Source organism: Cardiocondyla obscurior, linkage group LG18, assembly GCF_019399895.1.
Source record: "Cardiocondyla obscurior isolate alpha-2009 linkage group LG18, Cobs3.1, whole genome shotgun sequence".
Classification (NCBI taxonomy): domain Eukaryota; kingdom Metazoa; phylum Arthropoda; class Insecta; order Hymenoptera; family Formicidae; genus Cardiocondyla; species Cardiocondyla obscurior.
The window spans coordinates 49,066-74,013 of record NC_091881.1 but is presented as its reverse complement, the minus strand read 5'-3'; the positions used below and the strand labels follow the sequence as shown (position 1 = coordinate 74,013).

The following is a 24,948-nucleotide window of genomic DNA, read 5'->3' as shown; positions in this document are numbered from 1 at the left end:
AACAATATACTTCTCTTTATTGGTGAGAAAAAGGCAGTGATTCCATATAAAAAGAACACATACAGAAAGTCGTGCGCTACGAGACCTCGAAATTATGCTAAAAGAAGCGCGAGCAAATCGGACGTTTTACCTCGAGCCCTTGTAACAACGGCAAAGTTCTTTCTCTCTAAAAAAAAAAAAAAAAAAAAATATTCCCAGTTACGAGAAAACGGTCGGGCAACGAGACGAGCAAACGTGCGACAGAACGGTCAGAAAAACAAGCGAGAGCAAGTAAATATCTATTCGCTACTCAAGCTAGGCGACAAGGCGATTATTTCTAATTTCCATTCAAATGTAATAGAAAGGGTCATTTTTTTTTTTTTTAAGACATCTTCGCAGGGTTCTCCGTCTCTCCCACGAGAATTTTCAGAATCTTCCTTAGCAAAGAATTACGAGTCGCGTTCGGCATGCTTAAATTCAAGTTAATTGCTTCGCGCGATTTACAAGTAGCGAGAGGCGCATCGGCGAGCGCGGGTGTTAGATTACACGGAAATTCGAATTCCCACCCTCTTCTGCGAGACGTGATCGCGGTCTCCCAGGCGGTGATAGGGACGGCGGCGCTTTTATTGTCGGGAATATCGAGTTGGACGGCGAGGCCCGCGTTATCGGCGTCGATGGAGACGGTGCCTCTCGTCCGCGCGGTTATCGACGAGTCGTTACGCACGGAGCCAACGCGTTTGCGCGCGAAGGCGAGAATTTTTCCCGCCATTTTTACCCAGCCGTTCTGCCCTACCCTGCTTCGCACCCCACCTGAGCCCTTCGCGCCTCCACGACCGTTTTCGCGCGCCATTCCCGCTATTATTCCGCTCCGTCCTGTCACCCGTCTCTACGTTCTTCCCCCTCGTCGCCACTCCGCTCGCACCACCGTCTTCCTCCGAGCTGGAACATCCGCTGCGGATCTTCTAATATTGCTCCTGATTCGCCTCCGCCAGCTCGTCGCACTTGTCGTCAATATCGTCCTGAAATAGTCATTAATCGTTATATTATCGTTGCAAATTTATGTAATTATGCAAAGTAAGGTGGATATTCTCGTCGAACGCGATACAGCTTGAATGAATAAAGAAATTTCGACTTCATAAGTTTTATATATAAAGGAAAAGAATATCAGAAAGTGTAATACCTCGTTAAGCTGCAAGCACTTGCCCCACTCAATCAAGGTGATTTTGTGATCGTCGTTAACGTCGCAGGAGTCGAGGAAGGGCGCGATGCAGTGCTCCAGGGCCATCAAGGGCGCTCTTATCGGGAAGAGCTCGTGCCTGGACACTGTCCGGTCGTGTGGGTGACCGTCCAGGTCACACCATTTCCAGATAGCCGCGTTTGCCCAGCGCAAGGTATGATTAGTCTCGGCCTCGCGTTGCATCTTCAAGTAATGCGACGGCAGCTCTTGACGATCCGCCAAATCGCGCATAATGTTGAACAGCCAGTCGCGCATTCGCCTGGGAAAGTCAGCCATGTCTTCCTCCTTGCACATCTGCGTGCATTAAAAATTTCAGTATAGAAAAACATATTTCGCTCGAGAATATTTTTTAATGCTCATATACTCCGTTATAAAAAAAAAGAAAAACTAATCATAGTCGGATGTTACTAAAATAAATACAATTAATGTCGTATTAATTATAAAAATTAAAATAAATACCGCCCAGCGAGCGGAAAAACGTCGCTCGGTTGCAGCTCGTCGCGTGAAATTAATACATGGTTTTATCGAATTTTAAAATAAAGGTTTCCGGTTTTGTTGCGTGAGAAACGTTCCGTGACGAGCGGCACTCACAGGCATCTGTCGGCATTCGCCGTAGTACTCGATGTGGACGTGCTGATAGTCGGGTCCTTTGCACCTGGCGTCCCCGGTGTCGCAGAAACAGCGCGCCTGATAGACCTCGCAATCGCTGCCAAAGGTCTCGTTGTAGTTGGTGCAGACCTTGCGGCGCGGATCGACCTCCTGGTTACAGAGCTCCACGCAAACGCACTCGGCCGTGCCCTCCTCCGTGCTCTGAAATCGAAGAGCTGTCACTTTCTTTTTCATTCCTGTCTATCTTACAACGAGAGAGAGAAAAAAAAACGACCTCCCTACGTCTATTTTCAAAGTACTTTAAGACACGTTTTTCCGACTCTTTTTTACATTAAATTTTTAATACCTTGTCGCGCAATTAAATATTAATGACAAGACACAGAATTCGAGAACGAGTTAACAGCCGTGGAAGTTTATAAATCTCGACATCTTAAAGTATCGTTGATTGTTTTATTCGTAAAAACAACGATGGAGATCAATTTTGATCTCTGATAAGAAAAAAAAAAAAAGAGATCTCTCCTCCAATAGCAAACCTTGCAGACACGACCAGCGCCGCAATGTTTGTCGATACACGCGTCCTGGACCAAACGCTGCTGCTTCGATCCAGCCTCGTTTCTGCCATTTTCAAGAGTGACCTCAGCCTCCTCCGCTGTCGCCGCCTCCTCAGCTATTTCGTCAGCTTCCAGCATGTTCATGATCTCATCTTGCACGGGTGCCTCCGTTGTGGTCGTACGTAGTCGATATTTTCCTCTACGCTGCAAACCGATTAACATGAATTTTAATTAATTGTCCTATCATATCATTTTCCAGAAAAAAAAAATTCTCGTTTTAATTTATAAAATGTTTTAACACAAATATAACTAAATGTGCAAACAAAATATAGAAAAAAAACAGAGATCACAAAATCAAATAAAATTTAAATATTATACTTTAATTTAGAAATCTCTTGCTAGATCGCGACAATTTCGATAAAATGGAAAAAATTATCCAGAACTGATTGACGCGTGTTGTATATATTAAAAAATAACAATACCTTGGCGGACACGTCCACTATCAAAACTGCCAAGAGCAGCGCGACCAGCAGGAGCTGCAGCTTCGCCGACATTGCGATTTCTACGACAAATCGAAGGAATGAGTGCGCGCCATGCCTCTGTCTCAAAGTAATTGATCTAGAATAGTGATCTCAATCTTAACGAAGCTTAATGGCATCTGAAGCAAGTATCGTTATTCCAGACACGTTCCCGTCGCTGGCAATTTACAAATCCCGTAAAATATTATCCATTCATCGTATGATAAACGTTGTGCATCCTTGCAAGTCGCTTCAGAGCCTTGTTAAAATTTCCGACGATCGAATTAGCTATTGCGGCTTACGAGAGAGAACTTAAATTATTTTCGCCTCCCATGTCCGAGATAGAGAGAGAGAGAGAGAGAGAGAGAGAGAGAGAGAGAGCTCAGATTTTTTTCGGAATAAGTCTGAAGTGTTTCAAAATGCGACAAAAGGGTTAATGTTCCCAGAACTAAATCTGTCGCGGGTTCTGAGCGTGTAAATAAATCAGGCTGTATTTCGCGCGCGGAATGTTTTATCGCGTTTCCAGTCAATGGTGGCATGTGAGGCACATATGCGCCGATCAACGCGGGTCAAGTCGAGTCCAGAGATAAATCTCGCGGGATCTTAATAGGAGCGACTACGCGATAACCCAGATACTTGAAAATCAAAGGCACATCCGGACGCGAACCGTGCGACTTCGTCGCAACGATGTCTTTTCTACGCGACGTCTCGTCACTTCTATCGTCTATCGCGCGATGATACAATTCCGCTTCATCGCCGAGCTTAAATAATAACGAAAGACACGTGCATTTAACGTAACATCAACGATCGGTCAACGTCTGCGTCAGCGGTGAAATTTGAACGGAATAAAATTCACGCAAAGCTTGCGCGAAGTGGCGATCAAGTGGTCGCACTTTTGCAAACTTGACGCGAACGATTTTTAGATAGAATATCATTCATAATTACATTAAGTATTAATTATAAAAATGTCGTTGAAGCTATTTAGGACACGCCAATTCGCGGGACAAGATTCAAAGCGTTTCTCGGTCAATCTTATCGGGCGTTCGAGTTTCGAAAAAAGACAATTGTGCAACGTTCCTTTTGACCGCTGTTAATACGTAATCGCGCAATCGAAATGGACGAGTGGGGATTTATAAGTAACAAGCCAACACTTAAATTTTCTTTATATGGAGAACGTGCCGATCGGAATCGTTCCGCGGTCAGCACGCTGTCGAAGCGCGTTCGCAGCGTGTCGCACGGTTCTCCGGAAACGTCGGTTCTCCAACGCGGCCGCGTAGGAATCGCGGCACGTGGCCCCTTTTTTTATATTTTATTTTATCTTCGGCCCCCATCGGCGTAGGCGAAATGTCTCATCAAGTGATATGAGAAACAAAAACGTGAATTAACATTCCGAGAGCATCGCTTCTTCTTTTAATAATTTCCGCACGTGTTATCGGCGAGCAAAAACGCGGGGACTGATAATAAAATTAATATTCACATTTTTACTAATTAAAAAAAAAAAAAAACTAAGTTATCCTTTTAAAATTCGATAATGCAGAATCGTGAACATTTTATTTTATCTTTATCTAATTCATCGCGCCTACACGAGAGAAATAAAACGTCCCATCTTCTATAAAATTGGAAACGTCAGACAAAACGCTTTTTTTTTTTTTTTTTTTTTTTTTTCTATTCATCTCGTGTGCTCTGCTAGGCGCAGAATTAAAAGTTAAACTAGTTTGCCGGCGAAATGCTCGAGCTGAATGCGTTGATTCGATTCATCTCGTTCAATTTGCTCCTCGACAAGCGGAAGTTTATGCGCGACTTGATGTTACTGAGAATAATAAAACGTAAGGAACGCGCATATGTAGCCCCTAATGGAAAATTACTTGTGAATTTCACAAAGTAATCTTGGAGAGACAGAAATTCCGAGAGACAGTAAGAGAATAGATGCTGTACTACGCAGAGACGTCTAATTTTTAAAAAGATTTCAAAGAGAACCGATTTTACCTTAAAATAACTGCGTGAAATAATCTTGCATTTTATTTTTTTTTTTTTTACCTCCGTTATTCGTAAAAGTTATTTATTTTTGCTTTATGAAAAGCAGCGCACGTGGCGTTCCTTAAATTTGACGAGTAAATACTCCAAAATGATACGCGCGCAACGTCTTATCGATCTTTTAGTCTTGAACTCCCGGGATATCGCGCGGCACAAGCATCGCGGTAAGGGAAGAGGTCGAACGAATGGTCTTGCTGGAAATAACATGTACAGAACATCACTTCTATTTTAAGGTACAGATGGAGAACGGTGAACTTCGCATTTTAATTCACGCCACTTGGCATAATTGATTTCTCCCCGTTCATTATTTCGCTCGCGTAATTTTAAACACGGCACAAAATGTTTAATCAATTATCAAAAAGATATAATATTGATCATAATAATAATAATAATGAGCTTTCTTCTTATTTCGCACGGTAATCGCCTAAGTGAACGAAAGGATGTTGATTTCCGTTCCAGAAAAGAGATGATTTCCGTGAACTACATGGAAAGAGATAAGTGTCAGTTGCGAGTACGCCCACTGATATAAAATGCCCACTGTGCAGTTTTCTGCAAGTGACTCACATTGATGCTGCATGTGAGCATTAACACAATTGAAATGCTTTCGTTGGAGTAATTTCGTTTATAAAACATACCATTTCTATCTTAGTCAATATCCTTCTCATATTTCTTTAACATTCAAGCTGTAAGTCACTTGCGTCCACCTTATATCTGACAATAGAAATCGGCGACAAAGCTCGAGAGGCCGAAGCTAATTCTAAATCGTAAAGGGAGCCGAAAGGAGCGCGATAAGAAGTGAGACTCGATAAGATTATCCGCGAAAAGGTTTTCCCTTTTGCGGATGAGAAAAAGATACTTTAGCAAATTTAAATTTTGATCGCGGAACTACCAGCAGTGGTCTATTCTCGTTTCCACGCGTGTCCCACGCTCATTTATATTAAATATAATTAATTTAACTATAGAATGAAATGAAAGACCACAAGACCGTACCTCGCGTTGATTCCCTTTGTAAACTGCTTCTGTCGTTCACTCTCTCTTGGTGACGAAGATCGAAAAGAGAATAGCCCTCCAAAGCAGCCGCTGGACCGGTACTGACTGCGTTCGCGAGGCAAATCGCGGCGCGCCACGCCGAGAAGAACGCCGGAGAGGAAAGATGATGTCATCTCTCGCGTTTTTCTTCCTTCCTACACCCCCGGTCTGATCTTTTCACCGCGTTGCGTACGGCCTCGACGCGTTCTTACGCAATGCAACGCGACCGTCTCGGTGGTTCGGCGAACGTTCCCATTAGTCTCGACGAGTTTCACCATCGGCAACCCTAAAAGAGACGGTCTCGCAATCGAAAATTCGAATTAGACATACTTTAACAACAACAAGGAACGGCATCAGTCGAATGAACAAAATAAACTGTGATTTAAATATATCTGCACCTTAATTCGACCGCAGTTTCAATGCAAAATTTCTTTTCACTCGTAGCATAGCGTAGCGTTACTTTCCGAAGAGTTAGATAATCCGCATGACGGTACTCGTGTCATCTTCATCATATCATTTTATTGTCAACCAATATCGAATGCCGATAAATTTACAGACTGTTCAGCAGTTCTCGGCAAGACCGGTTATAAGAAAAGTGCGTCTCGCGTAGCCGGCCAATAAAATTCGTATCAAACGGGTGAGCGTGCTGCGGATAAATAAAAAGATATTATAATAGGGGTTGGTAGTATAAGATAAGTATATATATATATATATTATACTAAATGCAAAAAGTTACAATACATTTGATGTTCGTTTTTTTTTTTTTTTTTTTTTTTTTTCTCTCTTTTAACATTGTCCTCCCCACCTTCTTTTATCGCAGTAATGTCGTTTTCAATTGGTTGTACACACAAATTGGCCTGGCAGACCGAAATAATAATGTATGCTACAAACATTCGTTAACTCGTCAACCATCGTGGCCCTTTAACAGTAAGTCCCTTCACACCTTCTCTTTCCCTTCGTTCGTTATTACTATCGATAGTCTCTTTAAAAAAAAAAAAAAAAAAAAAAGAAAAGAAAAGAAAAATGAAATACATTCACGCTAAAAATTTGCAGAGCTCTCTTTCAAGGTAAAGCGATGATCTCGCGTAACTGCGCTTTTGAACACGTTGTACTTGAACACACGGATATGCACATGGATTAGGACGTGGTGAAGTCAAACGGCGCGAACGTGAGCGTACGTGTAGAATATTTAATATTAAGTGGCACGCGAAAATCGGAAGTCATAATCTGCAATTTCAAATATTAAACACTTATGTCACTCAGACTTAAAATACTTTTTTTTATCTTTCTCTCTCGCTCGCTCTCTTTCTCTCTCTCTCTCTCTTTACGTTTGCACGATACGCTAACCGACGAAGTATCGGATACATAATCGACCTTAAGTTGGAATAAGAATGACGGAGAACGATCTACCGTTTAATGTACAGAGGACCTAGAATGACAAATTCTCTCTTAGCCATACAAATATCCAGCTTAAATATGCTCTACATATGTATACAAAATTGAAGCTGCTAGCGCCTCAATGTCTCAAAGTCTCTCTAGTGTCACATTTATCTCGCACATACCGTGAAAAGGGAAACACTTGACCATCGCAATGTTAATTTAAATCTCATTTGAACCGGCGAATATATTATTTGATAGACAAAGTGCATCGCTCCCGCAAAAGTTTTGCCTTAACTGAGTACGAGCTGTATCTAATATCACCATACTATATTTAATTCTGTATTTTTTTTCCTTTTTTTTTCTTTTTTTTTTATTCTTTTTTTTTAACACTTTGACCGCTATTACAGTATACGGTGCGCGATATTAATATTTCCTTGGGAATTATGGCACTTGTATATGAACGACTATTTTACTTTATTTGTCATTCGTAACACGACTGAAGCGAGAGGTAAAATTCTTAACTGTATAATGCTGCAATGCCATGGTTTCCAAGAAATTTCGGATAAAATCTCAGTCGAAGTGTTAAACGAGTCCGTAGTGGAGAATGCAATCTCGACGTGTTATTTCGTTTGTGGTTTTTTTTTTTTTTTTTAAGAGAATGTTCATGTAAACGATACAAATGTTTATTAATAATTTCTTAAGAGTACAAAAAAAAAGAGTTCTTAGAAATAATTGTTAATAGTTGAAGTAAATTTAAATTTTCTAAGTTAGAGTAAAATCGGATTGTAGTTGAAACATGACAACGACATGAAAATGACTACAAGGGATCACATCTCGATCTCGTAATCCTCTCTTTTTTTTCCCCCCATAATGATAAAGTTAAGTACCGAAACCCTATGTATATTTTCGATTTAAAATTAACGGTCAAGGGTTCTTTTCTTATTTAACAATGTTAAAGCCAATTACGCGATAATTGCCGACAAAAATTCAGAAATACACTTTTGCGCTTTGCCAAATTAACATATAAAGAAAAAGGACTTGACACAAGTCGAGAGACCTTTGTTACTTCCCACGTAACGATTATTGCAGCAATTTACAATGGAAATACAGATAGTCTAATCGCGAGATGTTGAAGTCCAACGAGAGTGCACGTTGAAATGTTTATCGATTCCATTAGTCCTTTTTCGTTTATTAATTTTTTTTTTTTTTTAAAAAAGCAAATCTCGCAGCCACGCGAAACCTATCTCTAGAATCCGCGTCTGTACCAAAGCGGTCGCGTTATCATTACCGCCATTGTCGGTCATTATCATTGTCATTGTCAGTCATGGATCAGTCATCGTTACGTCATCGCCGTCTCGACTCGTAATTAAATGACATTAATATCGCGTATAATACTATATAACAATTATATTGATCACTAGATTGCATGCTTAAAAAAAATGTAGCGATTAACGAGACGGGATTTGAAGGTTATAACGCGGCCACCGTGTTCCAGACGCGGAGCTTTGCGACAAATTTTCCTTTTCTCTTCAATTACATTTTACCGTGAATGTGATGGAATCGCGCTCGTACGTGATCTATGTTAACAATCTCTACGATGATCTTGAATCTACGATGATCTCGATCACGACGAGCAGTACACACTAGTACAAACTTACTTTTCTTTCTTTCTCTCTCTCTCTCGCACACTCACTCTCTCTTTCTCTCTCTCTCTTTCACAACTTAGTATATCAAGTGCAAATTTTTAATATACTCTTCTGTCTAGAAGACATCAAAGAAACGAGATAAAAAATTTGCTTGACGTTACTTTCTGCAAATGTATCGTACAGATTTCAAACCAATTACTTCGAAAATTCCAATAGTCGCGTAAAGGAATGAAGCTGATAGGCCAGGAGATGCATCACCCGGTTCTCTAATAATCGCAGGACTCCTCTCGCATCATTGCTTGTGAACGTTGTTGCTGACTAGAATTCTCATTTCGCTTTATACTGTAAGCGGTCTGCGGCATGTGAATCTACTGCGTCAAGAAGTATAATAGTAAAATATGTCTAGAGAGAAAATTAATGCGTCATTTCCCAAAAAAAAAAAAAAAAAAAAAAAAAAGATATTGCTCCTGCAATATTTTATAAAGCGCGGAAATATTTTGCGTTCTCGCTACATCACTTTTTCCGCTTTGTGCAGATTGCAGTTCACATTTAACGCTCGGCGTAACGGCAGTTCTGCGATTATCAGAAGACGTTGTTCACTCTTGTGAAAATTCCGCCATACGATCGAATTTAATGGTCGGGCGATGCAATATAAGACCATGCACGTGTGCGATCCTTATTAAACATCACCTAAACAAAAATTAATATGTATGTGAAAGGAAAGGGAGGTAGATGCTAGAATAAAAAAAGATTCTACAAGAGAGGAGAAAATAGGGTAGAAAAATGTTAAGAGAATGTAATTGTTCCTAGAATAAAAAGGATAGGGAAGGAAGGTAAGACCAGGAAGAAGGTAGGCACGAACAAAAAGTCCCGAACTGCAAAACGAGGCCAAGATTTTATGCTTAGTTACGGATAGAGCGAGGAGAAACGGCGAGACCAGTTGCTGCAGTCTAGAAGCATTGTTCCGTTTACGATCAATACCGGTCAATCGATGATCGGCAATATAAATAATAGAGATCGTAGAAAAAAAGAAATTGTCGTCTTTCCTTTTATTTCTTTTTTTTTTTCTTCTTCTTCTTCTTCTTTTGCCGCGTACAACCGGGACACAGTCTTAGGATTTTGTAGTCATTTCGTCGGGAATCATTCCGTGCGATTGTTAGCTACGCCGATTCTTCGCCTGGAGCAACGGGACGTGTAGTCAGCGGCTGATGAGTCGACTCAAAAGCGTACGAGGTTTACGCATATCACAACGACACTCCGTGGTCCTTCTTTTGTTTCGATCTCGTTTGGTCGCCCCTCGCTTGGATACGTGGTGTGTGCGCATTGGAATTCGCTCCGCTGCCTTTTCGTCCTGCGATTTGGCGAGTCGGAGGAAACGCGCGGAGTGACGAATGCTACGCACTACTCTGAAACCGCCTCACAAAGAGTTCCGACACAATTTCCCCGATTTCAGATCACGTCCCGTTGCCTCTTTCCGTTTTGCACTAAAATTTGTCACACTTCGACAACGTTCTTCTGCAAGTTCTTTCTTGAACTTGTCGCACGGCTGCACGTGCGTGTGTTATGTGTCTATTACTGCATTTTTAAATACTTCGCGTCGCAATGTCCTACGGAGTTGCCCGATTGTCTATGTACGAAGGACGAATTCGAACCGATGGTCATCGTTTGTTTGACGGATGACTTTTTAGATATACACACCACTGAGCTCAAAGTCTCGCACGAAAGAAGTAATTCTCGTTCGAGATTTTGATTGGCACGCCATCCATGTTCGAGCTCATATTTCGTACGATATCGTTTTGAGCTACGTCAGCTAATATTAGTTGTTGCTGTTGCTTGATGAACGTTGTTGCAAGCGACGTTTAAGCATGAAATTGGCATCGGTGATGAGGTCGTGCGACATAAGAAATAGTCCTGGATTCCGCTTCTCAAAATGAAGATGGCAGATGCGCAATGGTGACTAATATACAAGGCAAAAGTTCTTTCGTCTATAATGAATAGTCACCGCAGTGATTATTCAATGTAAATAAAAGAACTTTTGCGATTGTTGTAGAGTGGCCGATATTAGCGACGATTTTGATAACCAGGATTATTCGGATTGCCTGGTTGTCGCATACCACCACCCCTCCCACCATCACCACCGCGTGTAAATCCTCCACGACCACCTCGTGCGCCATGTTGTCCACCTCTCATTACGCCACCAGGTCCACCTAATTACATTAATAACAAATTAGTAAATTAATAAAATTAATTTTATTATCAATATCAATAAATCGATAAAAAATTACCTGGTCCGCGCTGTTGTTGCTGCTGCTGTTGTTGGCCACCCATGGAACGCATACCCCCATCACCAGAATTCAATCTGCCACCGCTACCATCTAACATGGGCCTAGGTCTCACCTTCTTTTCCTCCACGTTCAATTTTTGTCCGCTTTCGTCAGGATAATAAATAGGCTAAAGAAACAATGAAAGCAACAAGTTTCATCGTCAATAAACGAGACGATCTATATTTATATGTATGTCTAAGAGATAAACTTACCAATGAGTTTAACACTTTCGTTACAACCTGTTGATCTTCGAACGTGATAAATCCATAATTCGGTACTCGCGCGGTATTGTTTCCGCCTTGTGGACCTTTGCATCTATCGTTCGGTTTACTGTGCACCCGCAATTCAGCGACTCTGCCATAACGTTCGAATACCTGGCGCAAGTCATTTTCAGATGCGTTATGTGGTAAATTGCCCAGGAATAATTGATGAGCATCACTGTATTGTCCCGGTCTTGTGCCACGACGTTCTCCATCTAAAATATATATTATTATATATATTAATGAAATTAAATTGTAGAGTAAAAAAAATTTTTTTTTTATAATTTTAACTCTCTGAGCACACTATCAATTCAAGATTGCTGTAGTGAACAGGAGCCTCAAATTTTATTTTGTTGTACCTTGCCCTCTTTGTCCTAGTCCCATTTGTACTTTAAAATCCCAGTTTTTACCTCTTTGTACTAATCCCCCTCTTGGAACGCGTTGCTGCTGAGGATGTGTTTGCTGTTGTGGAGGTTGATTTCCGCTTACTCGATGCGCCTGTTGTTGAACTGCAGATACGTTATTAGACACAGACATTGACGTCGGGCCGTTATTTGCAGGATGCAATGGCGATCTGTCATCTAAACGTAGATTCGTCATAGGTGGCTAGAAAAAAGTAAATTAATAAAAAGAAAGAAATATATTTCTCTTCTTCATTATTTATTATAAATTAGAATACTATGTAAAATAAAATTTACCGGAGACATGGATAATTTAGGAGCTTGTGGGCTTGTAGCACCAGTAATAGCGCTTGAGAAAGACTTTACGGAGGTAGCATATGTCTTGGGTCCACTGCTGTTAATAGTCGTGCTAGACATCTGATGTTCAGATTCGGTTTCTTGTACGGATGCAGGAAACGTTTCTGTCTCAGGCTGCTCGTTTCTTTCTTCAGCCTGAGCCTGCGGCTCATTCTCGCTCTGCTGTTGCTGCTGCTCACCGTTGCTTAGTTCTCCTTCCTGTACGAATTGCGATTGAGTAGTTGGTTCGGCTATGTATGGATGTTGTTGCGCCGGCGGTGGTGGCGGCGGTTGCTGCTGCTGCTGCTGCTGCGGTGCTTGTTGATTGATAACTTCTTCATGCACCGTTCCATTCAGCACTTGCATTACGGGATGGACCTAACAGAAAAAAAAAAAAACATTTAATTATAAATAAAATTATATTATGATGAAAATAAAATTAGATACTAACATGCTGGGGCGCAGCGTAATATATCGGCTGTTGTTGTTGCAACGGAGGTTGTTGGGTTGCAATAAGAGGAGGTTGAGCTTGCTGTTCAGCAGCTTGAGTAGCAGCCGACAATTGTTGCGTTTGAGTCTGATGCTCATCTTCTTCAGGTTCAGATCGACCGATTTCCTCAACTTCTCTTTCACCACTCTCCCCACTATCCCCACCACTCACGTCAGCTTCATCCTCATCCGGGAATATCAAGTCTTGATAACGGAAGATATCATTGTGCACGTAATAAGTTTTAGGTGCTTGAACGGCCAATACAAAAGTCTGAGTAAATCGACGCATTGGTTGCCCAGCATTAGACAATTCACCGGATACCTGTAATAAAGATAAATACGTAATTATTAATGATAATATAATTATTGAATTTTTCATTAAAGATATAAAAATCAGATTATTTCATAATAAGTTAATAAAGTTTTTTGACCTATCTTACAAAATTTACCTGAACAACTACTCCATTTTCAAGAGTAAGCTGAGAATCGACTTGGCTTATTTTAGCATGACAATCGCGAAAGTTCAGCTGCTGAATTTTTTGGTGTATTTGTTTTTGTCCAATCGCTGGGGTACATTCTCGATTAGAATCCAATCCACCATGCACGAAGGAAGAATGTTGATTGTAGAACCTAGTAGGTAAAAATTAGTAAAAATTATTGAAATCAACATGATTTGATTCCGATTCTCATTTTATACACATGCATGATTTTAGGAGTTTAAAAAAGAACCAAAATACAAATAAATTTAAAAAAATAGCAACTTAAATAACTTGCCTATGGAGATGAGCAGGTGCCTGGTTCAGCAACGTGTAATATTGTCGGACGAACTCGCGACCGACACTTTGTGGAGAAGGAGATGCCTCCATGACCATTTTATTTTGTGACTTGAAGAATATTTTTTCGCTGGAAACAGCAAACTAAATGCTCCAATGTAAAATCTTAAAATTATTAAGGCAGATATCTGGAACAAAAAAAATTCACACATTTGTTTAAAAACGCATATCGTACAAAACACAATGTTCTTATGAAAAATATTCTTAATGGAATACATGCATATCAAAAGAACATATATAAAAAATTCATAAATATTCTTCAATAACGTTATCAATTGCGTGTGTAATTTTGCAACATAAAAATGAATATTAATACAGAAAAAAAAATTCAAATAGTAGATCTTATCGTATTGAAGCATTTTGGCAGACATTTTGTGAATATAATAAACACGTGCACGCGCCGCGCGATATATTTCTACGAATGTTTTTGACGTGCATAAATATCAGAGAAATTATCGATACTTTATAACACAACATTTTTAATCAAATTGCAAATTTTTGATAAATTTATTCCACGTTTCTACTACTGCGCCATGAATTACGTATCTGTGTAAAAATTACAGCGCGTCCTACGCGGAGATAATCTCAGATATACGCGACAGTTTTTCCCTTAAAAGTCCATCGATAGGAAATATGCCCTTTGGGGTCTACAACTACATCATCGTCTGGCACGAGAGAGAGAAAGAGAGAGCCAGAGAGAGAGAGGGGAGGTGAAAGGGGAAAGACGAAAAGAGAAAAAAAAGCGAAAGGGGGCGGGGGAGAGAGATGTGCTAATTCCCAAAATCTTGAGCCCCTGGAATCGCCACGCGGCGCAATAAATAATCGGTGCAACGCGAGCATGTGGCGAGCAACACAAAGGGACAGGCGACGCGCGTACCAACAGCGGAGCGCATGGCAAAATTTTCGCATGCCACCACCGTTCGTCCTCTCGTGTCTCTTGCTCCTCTTTCCCTTCACCCCACCCCCGGGGGCTCTCCTTTGTCTCTCTCTTCCTCCGCGATCCCGAGGCGCGCTGGATTACGGTCGTATCTCGCGAAGCACGTGTTTCCCGGAGCTCGCAAAGCGGAGGATCCATTTTCCCGGGCGCGATCCAGTTTCCCGCGGGTTAGGCCGGGACAAAAAAGAGACGGGGAGAGGATCGGCGAGGCGCGAGGGCGAGCACGCCGACGGGAGTACGGATGCCACAGAAGAGGAAGAAGGAGAGAACGCGCGGGAGAGAAAAAGAGAAAGAGAGAGAGAGAGAGCGCGCGGTCGCGCCCGGTCGCTCGCGCAAGCATGGCGATGTTTCTCGATGCTCCGCACGGGGATACGCCAACGCGAACGAGACGCCGTCGAACGGAGGAAGATCCCGCGGGTGGCGTGGCCGGGGTTCTCGATCCGATCCCCGTGTAAGCCTAGCGTGCTTCTCTGGGGCGCGAGCGGGCGCATCGTTCCGACCACCTCGGGATCGAAAATCCGTCGCAAGAGGCAAAGCGGCAATAGAACGCGGGGGCTGCCTTACCTGATTCAGGTGCTCTCGCGTACGGCACGGGGACGCAGCTCTCGAAAGGGGAGGAAGAGGGAGGGCACTTCGGCACGACCGGCGGCGGCGGCGGCGGCGGCTGCTTATCGCGCGGGAAGTCGACGAGACGTCTCGGATTTTCACGGAGTACTTGACGGTAGAGTCCCGAGCGATCGGACGAACGCCGTGGACACAGAGCCCGCAGTACGTGGTATCCAATTATAAAAACACGTTCGCGTGACTCTCGGTGCGTATCAGCTCGGGCTTACTTGCACTGTCTCTCTGTGTCTGTGTGTATACGTGTGTGTAGCGGATCAGCAGCACTGTGTCAGCAAATGCGCGCAGAGCAGCGCCAGAGGAACTGGCGATGTCGCGGAGGCGTCGCTCGGACACAGACGGGGGGGCGCGTCGGTACCACGAAACCGGAAAAACGCGAGCGCCGACAGCGGAAACGGCCAGCATCGCGGATCGTCGATAGAAACACGCCTTTCTTCACGCGATTATTTCGGCAAAATCAAAGAAGAAGAAAAACAAACGTCCAACAAACTGAAGAAAACTAATTAAACCTTACGTTATACTACTGAAAGACAAACCGTCTAACTTGGCACCGATTGACTCGTCTTCCAGCTCGATTCGCTCATGGCGACCCTGGCGACAGTAGAGCCTCTACTGTAGAGGCTCGTAGCGAAGTTCGTCAGAATTACATCTATGGCGAGAGTCACCTTTCCTCTTCCCACCCTCACCTCCTAAAGTTCTGTCGTCGCCAGCAGTGGTCGGCGACGCCACGAAAGAACAGGACAGACAGTGTATAGGTCTGGCCTGTTCTTCTATCCGACGGCAGCCGAAACGCTGGCTTCACACGGACGAGCCTCTGTATCTGTCGCGTGGAAGCCGCGATTCCGAGTTGGGCTCTCTGCGTCCGAGGCATTAGCAGGCGCTACGGGCACACGCGGACACGGCATTGTGCCTAGGGTGCGTATGTTGCCCGTCTAAAATCTGCGACCACTGGTCGCCAGTCGTCGCGGGATTCTCTTTGCGTTTTGTCGCGTCTTGCGTCGTGTACGGTTGTATAAACGTCGTGAAGCTGTCCCGGAGATTCTTCGCGGTCCAATCAAGTCGGCGAAGAGTTCAAGGGAGATCGCCGACGCGGAAAGAGGACAGACATCTTCTGCGAACATGTAGCTTGCGACGAGGCGCAGGACAGATCGCCGCGGCTCTCTCTTCGGGCAACGAACCGGCTCGGCGCCAGCAAAGTCGCGACAAACTGGCCCGCTTACATTCCATGACTTCCCCACTCGATCACACGTGAGTAAAAGGCACTCTCGGTCTCCAGGCAACGCGACTTACGTTTCGCGCGGCCGACCGTGTCGTCGCGAAACCGACCTGGCGCCGCGGATCCTCGAGGTTTGGACGGGCGAGAGAGCTCGTTGCCCGTGAAACGCCCCGTGTTCCTCGTCCGTCTGCTCGACGGTGCGGCACGTAGGACATGGTAACGTGGTTCTAGGTTAACAGAAGATGACAGTACTAGAGACGGAGGAAGACGCAGATAAACGCTCGGTTCCTCCAAGGAAAAAGTTCTGCCTGTCCCTGTCGGGTCGTGGACGTGCAATCTCCATCGTCGTCCCACAGCCCCCTCCTACATCTACACGAGGGGGCCTTCTGGATAGAACGGATTTTCCATTTAGTATGTATGCTGATCATTTATTTGTAAGGATACCCTGTCATATTGCATTATACAGCTGCTGTAAAGTTTTAACAACATTGATTTTACAATGATTTCGTGTAGGTACAAACAAAATGTTGAATGGCTATCGAAATCAGCTGAGCAACCACCAGGATGGAAATTATGATGTATCTGGTACTAATGGGGAAGGATTAAAGATAGCTACTTTATGCAATCTAGGAAACACCTGCTTCCTCAATAGTGTATTATATACCTTAAGATTTGCGCCTTCCTTTCTGCACAATTTACATCATCTTGCTACTGATTTGTCTAATCTAAATGAGAAGCAACTTCAGGCAAAGGTAAAAATTTGATATTTAGATCAATTTGTTAAGAATTTTATATAGTATATTTTAATTTTAAATTGTCAATATCTTTTTATAGGCCAAATCTTCGTCATTAGGTAGAACTGGGGTATCGTTAACGTCAAGCAGTAGTCGTAGCTGGAGTAGTAAAGATTTGACATTAGCTGGGTCAACAACAGAGGCTAGTAAGCCACGTATTCAAATAGCTACTGAAAAGTTACATGAGCTCTTTATGGCATTGCGAGCATCAGAAGTGAAAGAAAACAGTGAACCTTACCAACCTGATGCTTTTTTACAAGCTCTTAGGTATATATATATATATATATATATATATATATATATATATATATATATATATATATACATATCTTTATTGAAATGTAAAAGTAGTTTTTATACATATTATTTTTATTCTGAATTTGTTATATTAATTATAGAGAAGTAAATCCGATATTTGAAGGAAATCAGCAACAGGACGCGCATGAGCTTCTGGTCTGCTTGCTAGACAACATTAGAGAAACTTTTCAATTGCTTGTTAGACACAGAGAAAGTCAATTCGGTCAAAGTAATGGCGGTTTTTCCGAATTTGCCACTAACCATTCTACTACGCAAACACAGTCGGAGAGCAGTGGTTCTGGAAAAAGGAACAATCATAAGTCCAGCAAAAAAAATAAGAAAAATACAGGCAGAGGGAGTTCAGCCTCTCTTGCACAGCCAAATACAAATGGCACCGTAGGATCTGCAAGATTGTATGAGAACGGTCATGCAGAGTTTGCTGAGAGTAATGGCGAGATAGGGATGCGTAAACCAGAGAGCAAAAAGTGTTTTATTTCTGAGGATTTCGAGGGTGTCAGCCTATTGCGCACAACGTGTCTTGAATGCGAACACGTAACAGAACGGAAGGAGACATTTTGCGATATATGTGTACCTATTGACATTGATCGTTCGAATGAGAAAGGTATACATTTAATTGTTTTTGCGAGATGAAATAGGGTTATCATATTTTTTATTGGTCATACATTTTTTAAAATATGTATAAAATTAATAAGTTAAGTGCTTTAGTTTATTTCGATTCATAGTAATATGGCTTTTCATTACAGATGATGATGGTGAATTAGTAGATAGCAGTGAGGTATACAAACGCGCTGTAGTAACTAGTGAACTGCTTTGGGGTAGGGATAAATACTGGTGTGCACGGTGCCTACGGTATAATGAGGCTCGCAGAGCCGTATGTTTTCCCTCATTACCTAGACTCCTTATCTTGCAGTTGAAAAGATTTTCTACTGCCGCTGGGTAAGTTTCGTGCAATTTTTCAGTATGATTAAAAATAAAAGAAATTATATTATTGATATATTAGTAAATTTTTTTAAATTTATAATACATTTATAAAAAATAAGATATAATTGTATTATAGTTTCAATATTTTACCAGTTTATTAATTCTTTTAAGGGTTTAAGCATTTAATTGATTTATCAATTACAATATTACAATTATGTAAGTAAATTTATGTTTTTAGTTCGATGGAAAAAATCAATAATCATATGCCAACACCGCTTACTTTGCAATGCTTTTGCGAGGAATGCAGTAACGACGAGACCCACGGAACGGCAGCTGGTGGTAGTACCGAGGCGCGACATGTGTACAAATTATATTCGGTCATAATGCACCAAGGTGCTACGATGACCGCCGGGCATTACGTCGCTTACACACGTTTACCCGATGAACCTGCGTATGCGGAGTATTCCCAATGCGATCGCGACAATAAGCGGCAGAATTCGAGTCAGGCGAGCACTGTGAGCACAAGTTCGTCGTCGTCGTCTTCCTCCTCTTCCTCTGACAAAACATCGAGTATACTCTACATCAGGAGCAAGCTTTTCAGGAGTAAGCCCAGCGCGAGCGAGAATAAGGAACAAGTGGTGAATAGGGTTGGTTGTCGTAGCATGGACTGTTGCGGTATCTGGCGAAATAAGCAGGGCGTCACTTGGCTAGAATGCGATGACGAAGCAGTACATGTGATCCCGCTACGGGAACTCGAAGACAAATTGGCGCCCAACGCGCGGAACTCCGCCACCCCCTATCTCTTATTCTATGTAAGATCAACGACGTAAGTTGTTTCTCGTTTTATCGCGTCAGAGGTTTAATATCAAAATGTCTCTTTTTGGAATCCCAAGCGAGGCAACAGCGAGCACACATGACAAAAAACGGGCCTTTTCCCACGTTACCCTCTTCCTTTTTCTCTCTTTCTCTTCCTCTATATTTCCCAACAATCGTGCTGTGATGTATCGCACATTCCAGATCACCCGAGTTCTTCTACCTGTATACGTATCGTATCGGCTTTAGAGACGCGAGCGTGTATTATTTTCGTAGAAAATAAAGTGTCTACCGCAAATCATGTTGAGGACGGATGGACGGACAAGAAAGATATGTTGAATTTTATTTAAAGTAATAAAAATTAATTAGTTATCTTCTGAATATATTAACAAATGAGATAATTACTGTAATTATGATAAAAGTATGTCTTTCAATGCTCGTTTATATGATTAATACTTTCAAACGGAATATTATTTTTCCCAGACGTATTCATCTTGCCCGTTTATCTCTCTCTCTCTCTCTCTCTCTCTGTATTAGATTCTCAGCGTTCTCGCAGTTGTACGTACGTCGAGTTTGTTTCTGTACATGTAACGAAATGTCGTTAAGCTCGATGTAACGATAGCGAGCATCGTGATTCCGCGCGTAGACGTTTAGCCTTAGTTAGGTCGTGGAACATTTTACTATTAAGTTATCTGTAAAATAATAAAAAAAAAAAATTATGTATTCTTGACACAGGTCTTATCAGCAACGTGTGCTTTGCGTCTTATCGCGAGATGGAGGCACCTGACCCGATCCCCAGGAAGTCTTCGTGACTTTATAGTATACTGATGGACGTCATTGGCGACGTAGCTTGAATATTTTAGAACGTCGCTTATTTACAAGAGTCCGTCATGCCCCGCAAGCTTTTAATATTAATCGATCACACGTTAGGAAAGCGGTACAATTCGATGTCTAGCTATCAGCTATTAAAATAAGGGAAGCTCGCTTAGCATTTAATCTATTTTAAATTGTCATAGTTTGCGATAAAAGAGGCGATCGATGTCGGGGAAACTTTTCGCCACCGTGAAGAGACTTCTTGGAGAGGGTCTCAAGCCTGGGACAGATCCGACGCAGCTCTGCTCCTGCCGAATATGCGCATACGACCGCTCGGAATGTTGCGTGTATACATGTTGAAATATTTGTATAGCGTCAGTTCAATCATACGTGGCTACATCCATATATCGATCATTTTCATAGGAGGTCAGTAGTAGAGCGGCGTTCCACCTGTCAGTCTGATACATAGTAGTTTCCACTACTTCGAAACGTGATACATTCAGTACTTCGTATCTCGTAGGTGGAACACGTTCTTAGACGGTTATGTTCTCGTTGACACTCTTCGTATAAAGGAAAAAGGTAAGTGGATGAAATAATTAAATCTCAAGCGGTGGTTAAGCGTTGAAGATATTTAATTAGCAAAGTGTATAATGAATGAGAAGCTAATCTACGATTGGAATTGCTAATCCAGCGTTACCAATTAATTTGCAATTCATTGTACGTTATAGGCAATTTTTTTTCTCGATAAATTTTTCCTTTCCTCGTTTTTGCTTGAATGTTACTTGAATTGAAATTATGTTCATAATTTATTTCTATTTTTTTTTCTTTTTGTATTTCATATTTTTATTAATATTATTTAATACATTTTACTACAGAGAGTTTTATGTAGCATTGTTATAACTTAACACTATGATACTTCACGTCCCAAACATTTAGAAAATTTTTATTTAGAATTTCTTAACAAATTTTCTTTTTTTATATGCATTTTCTGATTCCACGACGCATTCTTCCGTAATTAATAAACACTGGATTCGTTATTATTCTGGTAAGTAAAATAAAATCGAAGGGAATAACTTGCATATTAATGTAATACTTATATCACTTCCTTTTACAATCGAAAGTCATTTAAATTCTGCAAGCGGCGTTTCCTGCCACAAAAGTAGCAAAGACACCGAATACGATGTCAATCATTTTTTTTTTTTTTCCTCAGTTCAGCTATTTTTCTCTCGACGTTAACACTATTGAACGATAAGAACTTTAATCAAGATTTCAAATTTTTTTCACGCCGCGCGTCGCATATTATTCGTTCTCGCGTAATCCGTCTCGCTGAAATCGATATCTTGATAGCCGCGCGGGCAAACTGTGCACACCGTGGATGCATATTTTGGTCGTTGACAAAAATGCGGCATCACGAAGCATCGTCGAGTCTTCGAGGAATCATTATCGTGAACGAATTGACCCAAATACGTTCCGGAATATCAACGTCCACGCCGCGCGGCGCGTTTGAAGCGCGCAGCGATGTTCGCAGTAGGTCACTTATCACCGCGTGTAATCACCTCCGAGCAACGCAATGCACGTTGTCTCGTGTACGGTATACTTATGCAATACTAAGGTGAACGATAGGGGAAAAAGAAATACCGCACGCGTTATTTAACTGTAAAATCGATGCCGTGTTTTGCGGAAGAATCATCGGATTAACGAGTCAAATATAAGGATCGAAAGCACGTTTTTCTCTTTATTTTATTTTTTTTTTTTTCCTTTATTTAAAATATTTAAGTCTTTGTCTATATTCTTAACGGTATCTCTCGATTAAGAATCGCTCTACGAGCTGTTTCTCACATTTGTTTTCGTTGCAGGGATAATTTAAATTGAATTAATTATCATAATGAAGCATCAACAAGTAACCGTAGACATGACGAACATGATATTCACCGCTTGCTCCTATCTGGCACTCGCTGGAGCGGTCTGGATATTTTTGCGGCTCCTCCAGGCCTGCTTCTGGCTGCCGAAGCATTTGAAAAGGCAGAACGACGTTCAAAATATGCTGCAAGAAAAGGTTTGATAAGTCTTTTTATCTAGACTGTTAATTATCAATAAATTACACACGTGTGATTCTTTAGGTGGACAGTTATGAGAAATATGTGCTAGAGTGCGAGGAGAAAGAAAAGGCAGAGATGCTGGATGAGATCGACGACGAGAAGAAGAGCCTTGAGATGTCGGTGAAATGGAAGGAGCGAAGGGAGTGCCTCGACATGCTCAAGCGGGAGCTGGAAAGAGTTCGCGAGGGTAAAGACATGTCCGATTGGGACGCCTTGCTGGACGAAGAGCTGAAAAAGCACGAGCTGGAGGCCAAGCTCCTGGAAGAAGAAGAGGACTCCAACAACGACACCGATAGAGAGAAATGTGACAGCGAGAAGGAGATAGAGAAAAGTGAAATAAATGCCGAGCCGAAGAAGAAGAAGTAACGACTGCCTGTGCCTCGTAAAGTGCCTTATCGAGACTTTGCGATAAATGTTTCTTGTAAAAAAAAAAAATTAATAATACCGTGACAGTTGCATCACAATCAAAGGTAAGTATGAAACGGTGGGTTTTAAACGCGCGCATACGTATGCAAAGTGTTGCTTAAATTGCAGAAATTACGAATATTACGTATATAATGTAAATTACGATTAAGAGAAATAGTAACTGGCAGTATTCAACGAATTACTCGACAATGGAAGTGGAGTTTAGACGTACAAATCGCGGAATTTCTTTCACCATTATCGCTATTATTGCGATCGATATGTAGAACGAATCACTAACATCTACCTCGACGGACTCGTGAGTGCTTTTAATACATATCACGTTATCGATATCTTATGAGAAGTTTTTAATAGATTTAGAGGACACGTTTTTGCAATTACTAGAAAATAATTCCTCATACGAGGACAATATGACAGTATATGATAATTTATTTATGATATGCAATTTGTTGACTGTGTGTGTTCATATAGTATATATAACGTATGTTGTATAGTATATATACATATTATATATAAAACGTAACACGCAACACACATACACGCAACAATCTCAATTGTAGAATCAATAAAATGATAGGTAATTCGGATAAAAACTAGAATTTTTGTTTTAACATAATTAAATTTTTATAAGAGCTGATTTGTCACAATCAATTTGCAACAATTTTATTTTCCGCATTTGAATATAGACATTATATTTTTAAATGTGATATAAACGTTACAAAAAAAAAGAAAGATAAAAAAGGATTTAAAAAATAAGATATGGATATGTCTGCAAATTAAATTTATAAAAAGCGCGCGTGTTGGAAGATCAAACTCTTTCGTTGAGATCAACTCGACTTGTTGCTCAAACGGTATCGAACGGTATTGTGGACAGGTATTGATTATTCTATTCGAAACATCACGTAGACATGAAATGTCTATCGATAGCCTCGTATCATTAAATGCCTACTTTTGTAAAATAAATATATTTTTGTTAGTACTTTGCTATATACTGCTCTTTATTTATGTACAATAATTACAATAGAGACAAAAATTTAGATAGCTTACCTGTAAATTAATTTGTTCTAAGCATTTTGCTTTCTTTAGCTAATCGAAGTTCTTCACGAAATTCTGCAAGTGTGACTTCTCTATCTTTCAGAAACTGTTCATATTCTATTGGATCTATCTCACGTACAATTTCTATGCCACATGCGCGAGCCATGCCGGCTATCATTTGACACATTTGTTGTAACGTCAACAACGCATTGGATGGATCTTCTATCTTGATTTGAGCAATTTCATATAAATGTTTTAACGTTATTTTACCAGCAATTTCACCTGCAAAAAAAAAATCATTGTTTACAATGAAATATATATCCTGCAGACGAAAGTCTAAGAAAATTTATCTGATTAAAAAAAAGAAAAATTTTTATATGTACCCTTTTTAATTCTTGCTTTTTGTATTCCAGCCGCTTGTTTTAAATAGTATGATGTTGGTGGTTTATGGATCACTAGGTTGTATGTTCTATCTGAATTTACTTTTATACGGCATGGTAAAGGAATACCTTCCTTAATGTTAGCTGTCCTTTTATTAAAATCCTTGCAGAAGTTCTCAATGTTGATATTTCTCTACAAGAAAAATTACTCTAGTTAAATGTTGGAGAGCCAAAGGCAAAATGTAAGCTCAATACCATAAATGAAAAGAAGATTAAAATAGAATCTGCTGAATCAGCCAAGTAAAAAAATCAGAATGTGATTTTTAATATCCATTTAAATTGATATTTAAAGAAACATATAGCAATATTTAAAAAATAATATATAGCTGCATTGCGAATTAACAGTGCTAAAATTTAATTAATATTCAGCAGCATTACAAAATACCTGCTGCTTTTTATAAACATTAAAATGCAGATAAATATCACTTGTGACGTCACTTGGTCTTTGTTATTTAATAAATATTAAAGAACGATGAAGAGTTGTTACAAGTGAACATTTTCCAAGTTTTTATGTGAATGTAAAGCAAGTAATATATTGGTGGCGATCTTAACCTGTCCGAGTTGGGATCCAAGTGGCGGTGCCGACGATGCCATTCCCGCAGGAATATCTACGTGTAATTTCGACGAGTGATCGATCTTTTCGAGCAGTTTTTTGCCCATTTTCATTTTTCCTACTACTTTCGACATCCCGACAACTTGCGATTGTACGAACTACAAAATCGTGCTTTCAGAGATCCATAGAAATTTTATCTAACCTAATCTAACCGGGAAAATAAACATGAATAATATGACGAATAAAATGGAGGACCATTGCTGTACTTTATTCATTTGTTGCGTGCGTTTCAAGCACAAAGTAAAAGAAAAGAGACTCAACCGAATGGCGCTTGAGTCA

At 40.9% G+C, this 24,948-nt stretch overlaps 5 protein-coding genes across 11 annotated transcripts; 2 read left to right on the top strand and 3 right to left on the bottom strand.

Moving 5' to 3' along the window:
* Sparc (secreted protein, acidic, cysteine-rich) lies at positions 1-6,345 on the bottom strand. Its single transcript, XM_070669107.1, has 6 exons — positions 5,919-6,345; positions 2,859-2,938; positions 2,359-2,580; positions 1,808-2,026; positions 1,160-1,510; positions 1-998 (listed from the first exon to the last, which is right to left on the bottom strand). Exons 2-6 carry the CDS (start codon positions 2,928-2,930, stop codon positions 942-944), a joined length of 921 nt encoding a protein of 306 aa, XP_070525208.1. The 5' UTR covers positions 2,931-2,938; positions 5,919-6,345; the 3' UTR covers positions 1-941.
* A 1,659-nt stretch (positions 6,346-8,004) lies between these two features.
* Rin (ras GTPase-activating protein-binding protein 2) lies at positions 8,005-15,489 on the bottom strand. 3 transcript variants are annotated; one of them, XM_070669105.1, is made up of 9 exons: positions 15,397-15,489; positions 13,568-13,754; positions 13,243-13,423; positions 12,756-13,115; positions 12,266-12,682; positions 11,927-12,173; positions 11,520-11,782; positions 11,269-11,434; positions 8,005-11,190 (listed from the first exon to the last, which is right to left on the bottom strand). In XM_070669105.1, exons 2-9 carry the CDS (start codon positions 13,663-13,665, stop codon positions 11,045-11,047), a joined length of 1,878 nt encoding a protein of 625 aa, XP_070525206.1. In that variant the 5' UTR covers positions 13,666-13,754; positions 15,397-15,489; the 3' UTR covers positions 8,005-11,044. The 3 variants fall into 3 exon arrangements, with proteins under 3 accessions (XP_070525206.1, XP_070525205.1, XP_070525207.1); XM_070669104.1 differs by having other exon boundaries at positions 15,128-15,460; XM_070669106.1 differs by having other exon boundaries at positions 11,978-12,173; positions 15,128-15,458.
* Positions 15,490-15,927: 438 nt separating this feature from the next.
* Usp1 (ubiquitin specific protease 1) lies at positions 15,928-19,544 on the top strand. Of its 2 annotated transcripts, XM_070669101.1 has the most exons (7): positions 15,928-16,432; positions 16,632-16,811; positions 16,914-17,152; positions 17,235-17,461; positions 17,593-18,113; positions 18,256-18,448; positions 18,672-19,544. In XM_070669101.1, the coding sequence occupies exons 2-7, from the start codon at positions 16,643-16,645 to the stop codon at positions 19,261-19,263; spliced, it is 1,941 nt and encodes a 646-aa protein (XP_070525202.1). In that variant the 5' UTR covers positions 15,928-16,432; positions 16,632-16,642; the 3' UTR covers positions 19,264-19,544. The 2 variants fall into 2 exon arrangements, with proteins under 2 accessions (XP_070525202.1, XP_070525204.1); XM_070669103.1 differs by having other exon boundaries at positions 15,928-16,811.
* A 2,400-nt stretch (positions 19,545-21,944) lies between these two features.
* Positions 21,945-23,622, top strand: LOC139109784 (uncharacterized protein T05G5.1). 2 transcript variants are annotated; one of them, XR_011546893.1, is made up of 3 exons: positions 21,945-22,115; positions 22,180-22,628; positions 22,693-23,622. XR_011546893.1 is itself a non-coding variant. In XM_070669114.1 (2 exons), the coding sequence occupies exons 1-2, from the start codon at positions 21,945-21,947 to the stop codon at positions 22,522-22,524; spliced, it is 516 nt and encodes a 171-aa protein (XP_070525215.1). In that variant the 3' UTR covers positions 22,525-23,622. The 2 variants fall into 2 exon arrangements, 1 of the variants encoding a protein (XP_070525215.1); XM_070669114.1 differs by having other exon boundaries at positions 22,180-23,622.
* Mrpl11 (mitochondrial ribosomal protein L11) lies at positions 21,969-24,883 on the bottom strand. Of its 3 annotated transcripts, none has more exons than XM_070669111.1 (4): positions 24,609-24,883; positions 24,000-24,189; positions 23,629-23,898; positions 21,969-22,103 (listed from the first exon to the last, which is right to left on the bottom strand). In XM_070669111.1, the coding sequence occupies exons 1-3, from the start codon at positions 24,741-24,743 to the stop codon at positions 23,636-23,638; spliced, it is 588 nt and encodes a 195-aa protein (XP_070525212.1). In that variant the 5' UTR covers positions 24,744-24,883; the 3' UTR covers positions 21,969-22,103; positions 23,629-23,635. The 3 variants fall into 3 exon arrangements, with proteins under 3 accessions (XP_070525212.1, XP_070525214.1, XP_070525213.1); XM_070669113.1 differs by lacking the exon at positions 21,969-22,103 and adding an exon at positions 22,583-23,529; XM_070669112.1 differs by lacking the exon at positions 21,969-22,103 and having other exon boundaries at positions 23,549-23,898.
* Positions 24,884-24,948: the final 65 nt, after the last annotated feature.

What these genes read in the sequence shown, in the direction of transcription:
- Sparc (XM_070669107.1), bottom strand. Translation starts at nt 2,930, where the DNA reads ATGTCGGCGAAGCTGCAGCTCCTGCTGGTCGCGCTGCTCTTGGCAGTT. An exon ending in TAGTGGACGTGTCCGCCAAG is followed by an intron (nt 2,581 to 2,858) that starts GTATTGTTATTT and finishes ATCGGTTTGCAG; the next exon opens with CGTAGAGGAAAATATCGACT. An exon ending in GCGCTGGTCGTGTCTGCAAG is followed by an intron (nt 2,027 to 2,358) that starts GTTTGCTATTGG and finishes CTTCGATTTCAG; the next exon opens with AGCACGGAGGAGGGCACGGC.
- Rin (XM_070669105.1), bottom strand. Translation starts at nt 13,665, where the DNA reads ATGGTCATGGAGGCATCTCCTTCTCCACAAAGTGTCGGTCGCGAGTTC. An exon ending in AAAATGGAGTAGTTGTTCAG is followed by an intron (nt 13,116 to 13,242) that starts GTAAATTTTGTA and finishes TCTTTATTACAG; the next exon opens with GTATCCGGTGAATTGTCTAA. An exon ending in CGAAAGTGTTAAACTCATTG is followed by an intron (nt 11,435 to 11,519) that starts GTAAGTTTATCT and finishes TTGTTTCTTTAG; the next exon opens with CCTATTTATTATCCTGACGA.
- Usp1 (XM_070669101.1), top strand. Translation starts at nt 16,643, where the DNA reads ATGACAGTACTAGAGACGGAGGAAGACGCAGATAAACGCTCGGTTCCT. An exon ending in AGAAGCAACTTCAGGCAAAG is followed by an intron (nt 17,153 to 17,234) that starts GTAAAAATTTGA and finishes ATCTTTTTATAG; the next exon opens with GCCAAATCTTCGTCATTAGG. An exon ending in TGATCGTTCGAATGAGAAAG is followed by an intron (nt 18,114 to 18,255) that starts GTATACATTTAA and finishes TTTTCATTACAG; the next exon opens with ATGATGATGGTGAATTAGTA.
- LOC139109784 (XM_070669114.1), top strand. Translation starts at nt 21,945, where the DNA reads ATGAAGCATCAACAAGTAACCGTAGACATGACGAACATGATATTCACC. An exon ending in AAAATATGCTGCAAGAAAAG is followed by an intron (nt 22,116 to 22,179) that starts GTTTGATAAGTC and finishes GTGATTCTTTAG; the next exon opens with GTGGACAGTTATGAGAAATA.
- Mrpl11 (XM_070669111.1), bottom strand. Translation starts at nt 24,743, where the DNA reads ATGTCGAAAGTAGTAGGAAAAATGAAAATGGGCAAAAAACTGCTCGAA. An exon ending in TTGGATCCCAACTCGGACAG is followed by an intron (nt 24,190 to 24,608) that starts GTTAAGATCGCC and finishes TTTTTCTTGTAG; the next exon opens with AGAAATATCAACATTGAGAA. An exon ending in AAAAGCAAGAATTAAAAAGG is followed by an intron (nt 23,899 to 23,999) that starts GTACATATAAAA and finishes TTTTTTTTGCAG; the next exon opens with GTGAAATTGCTGGTAAAATA.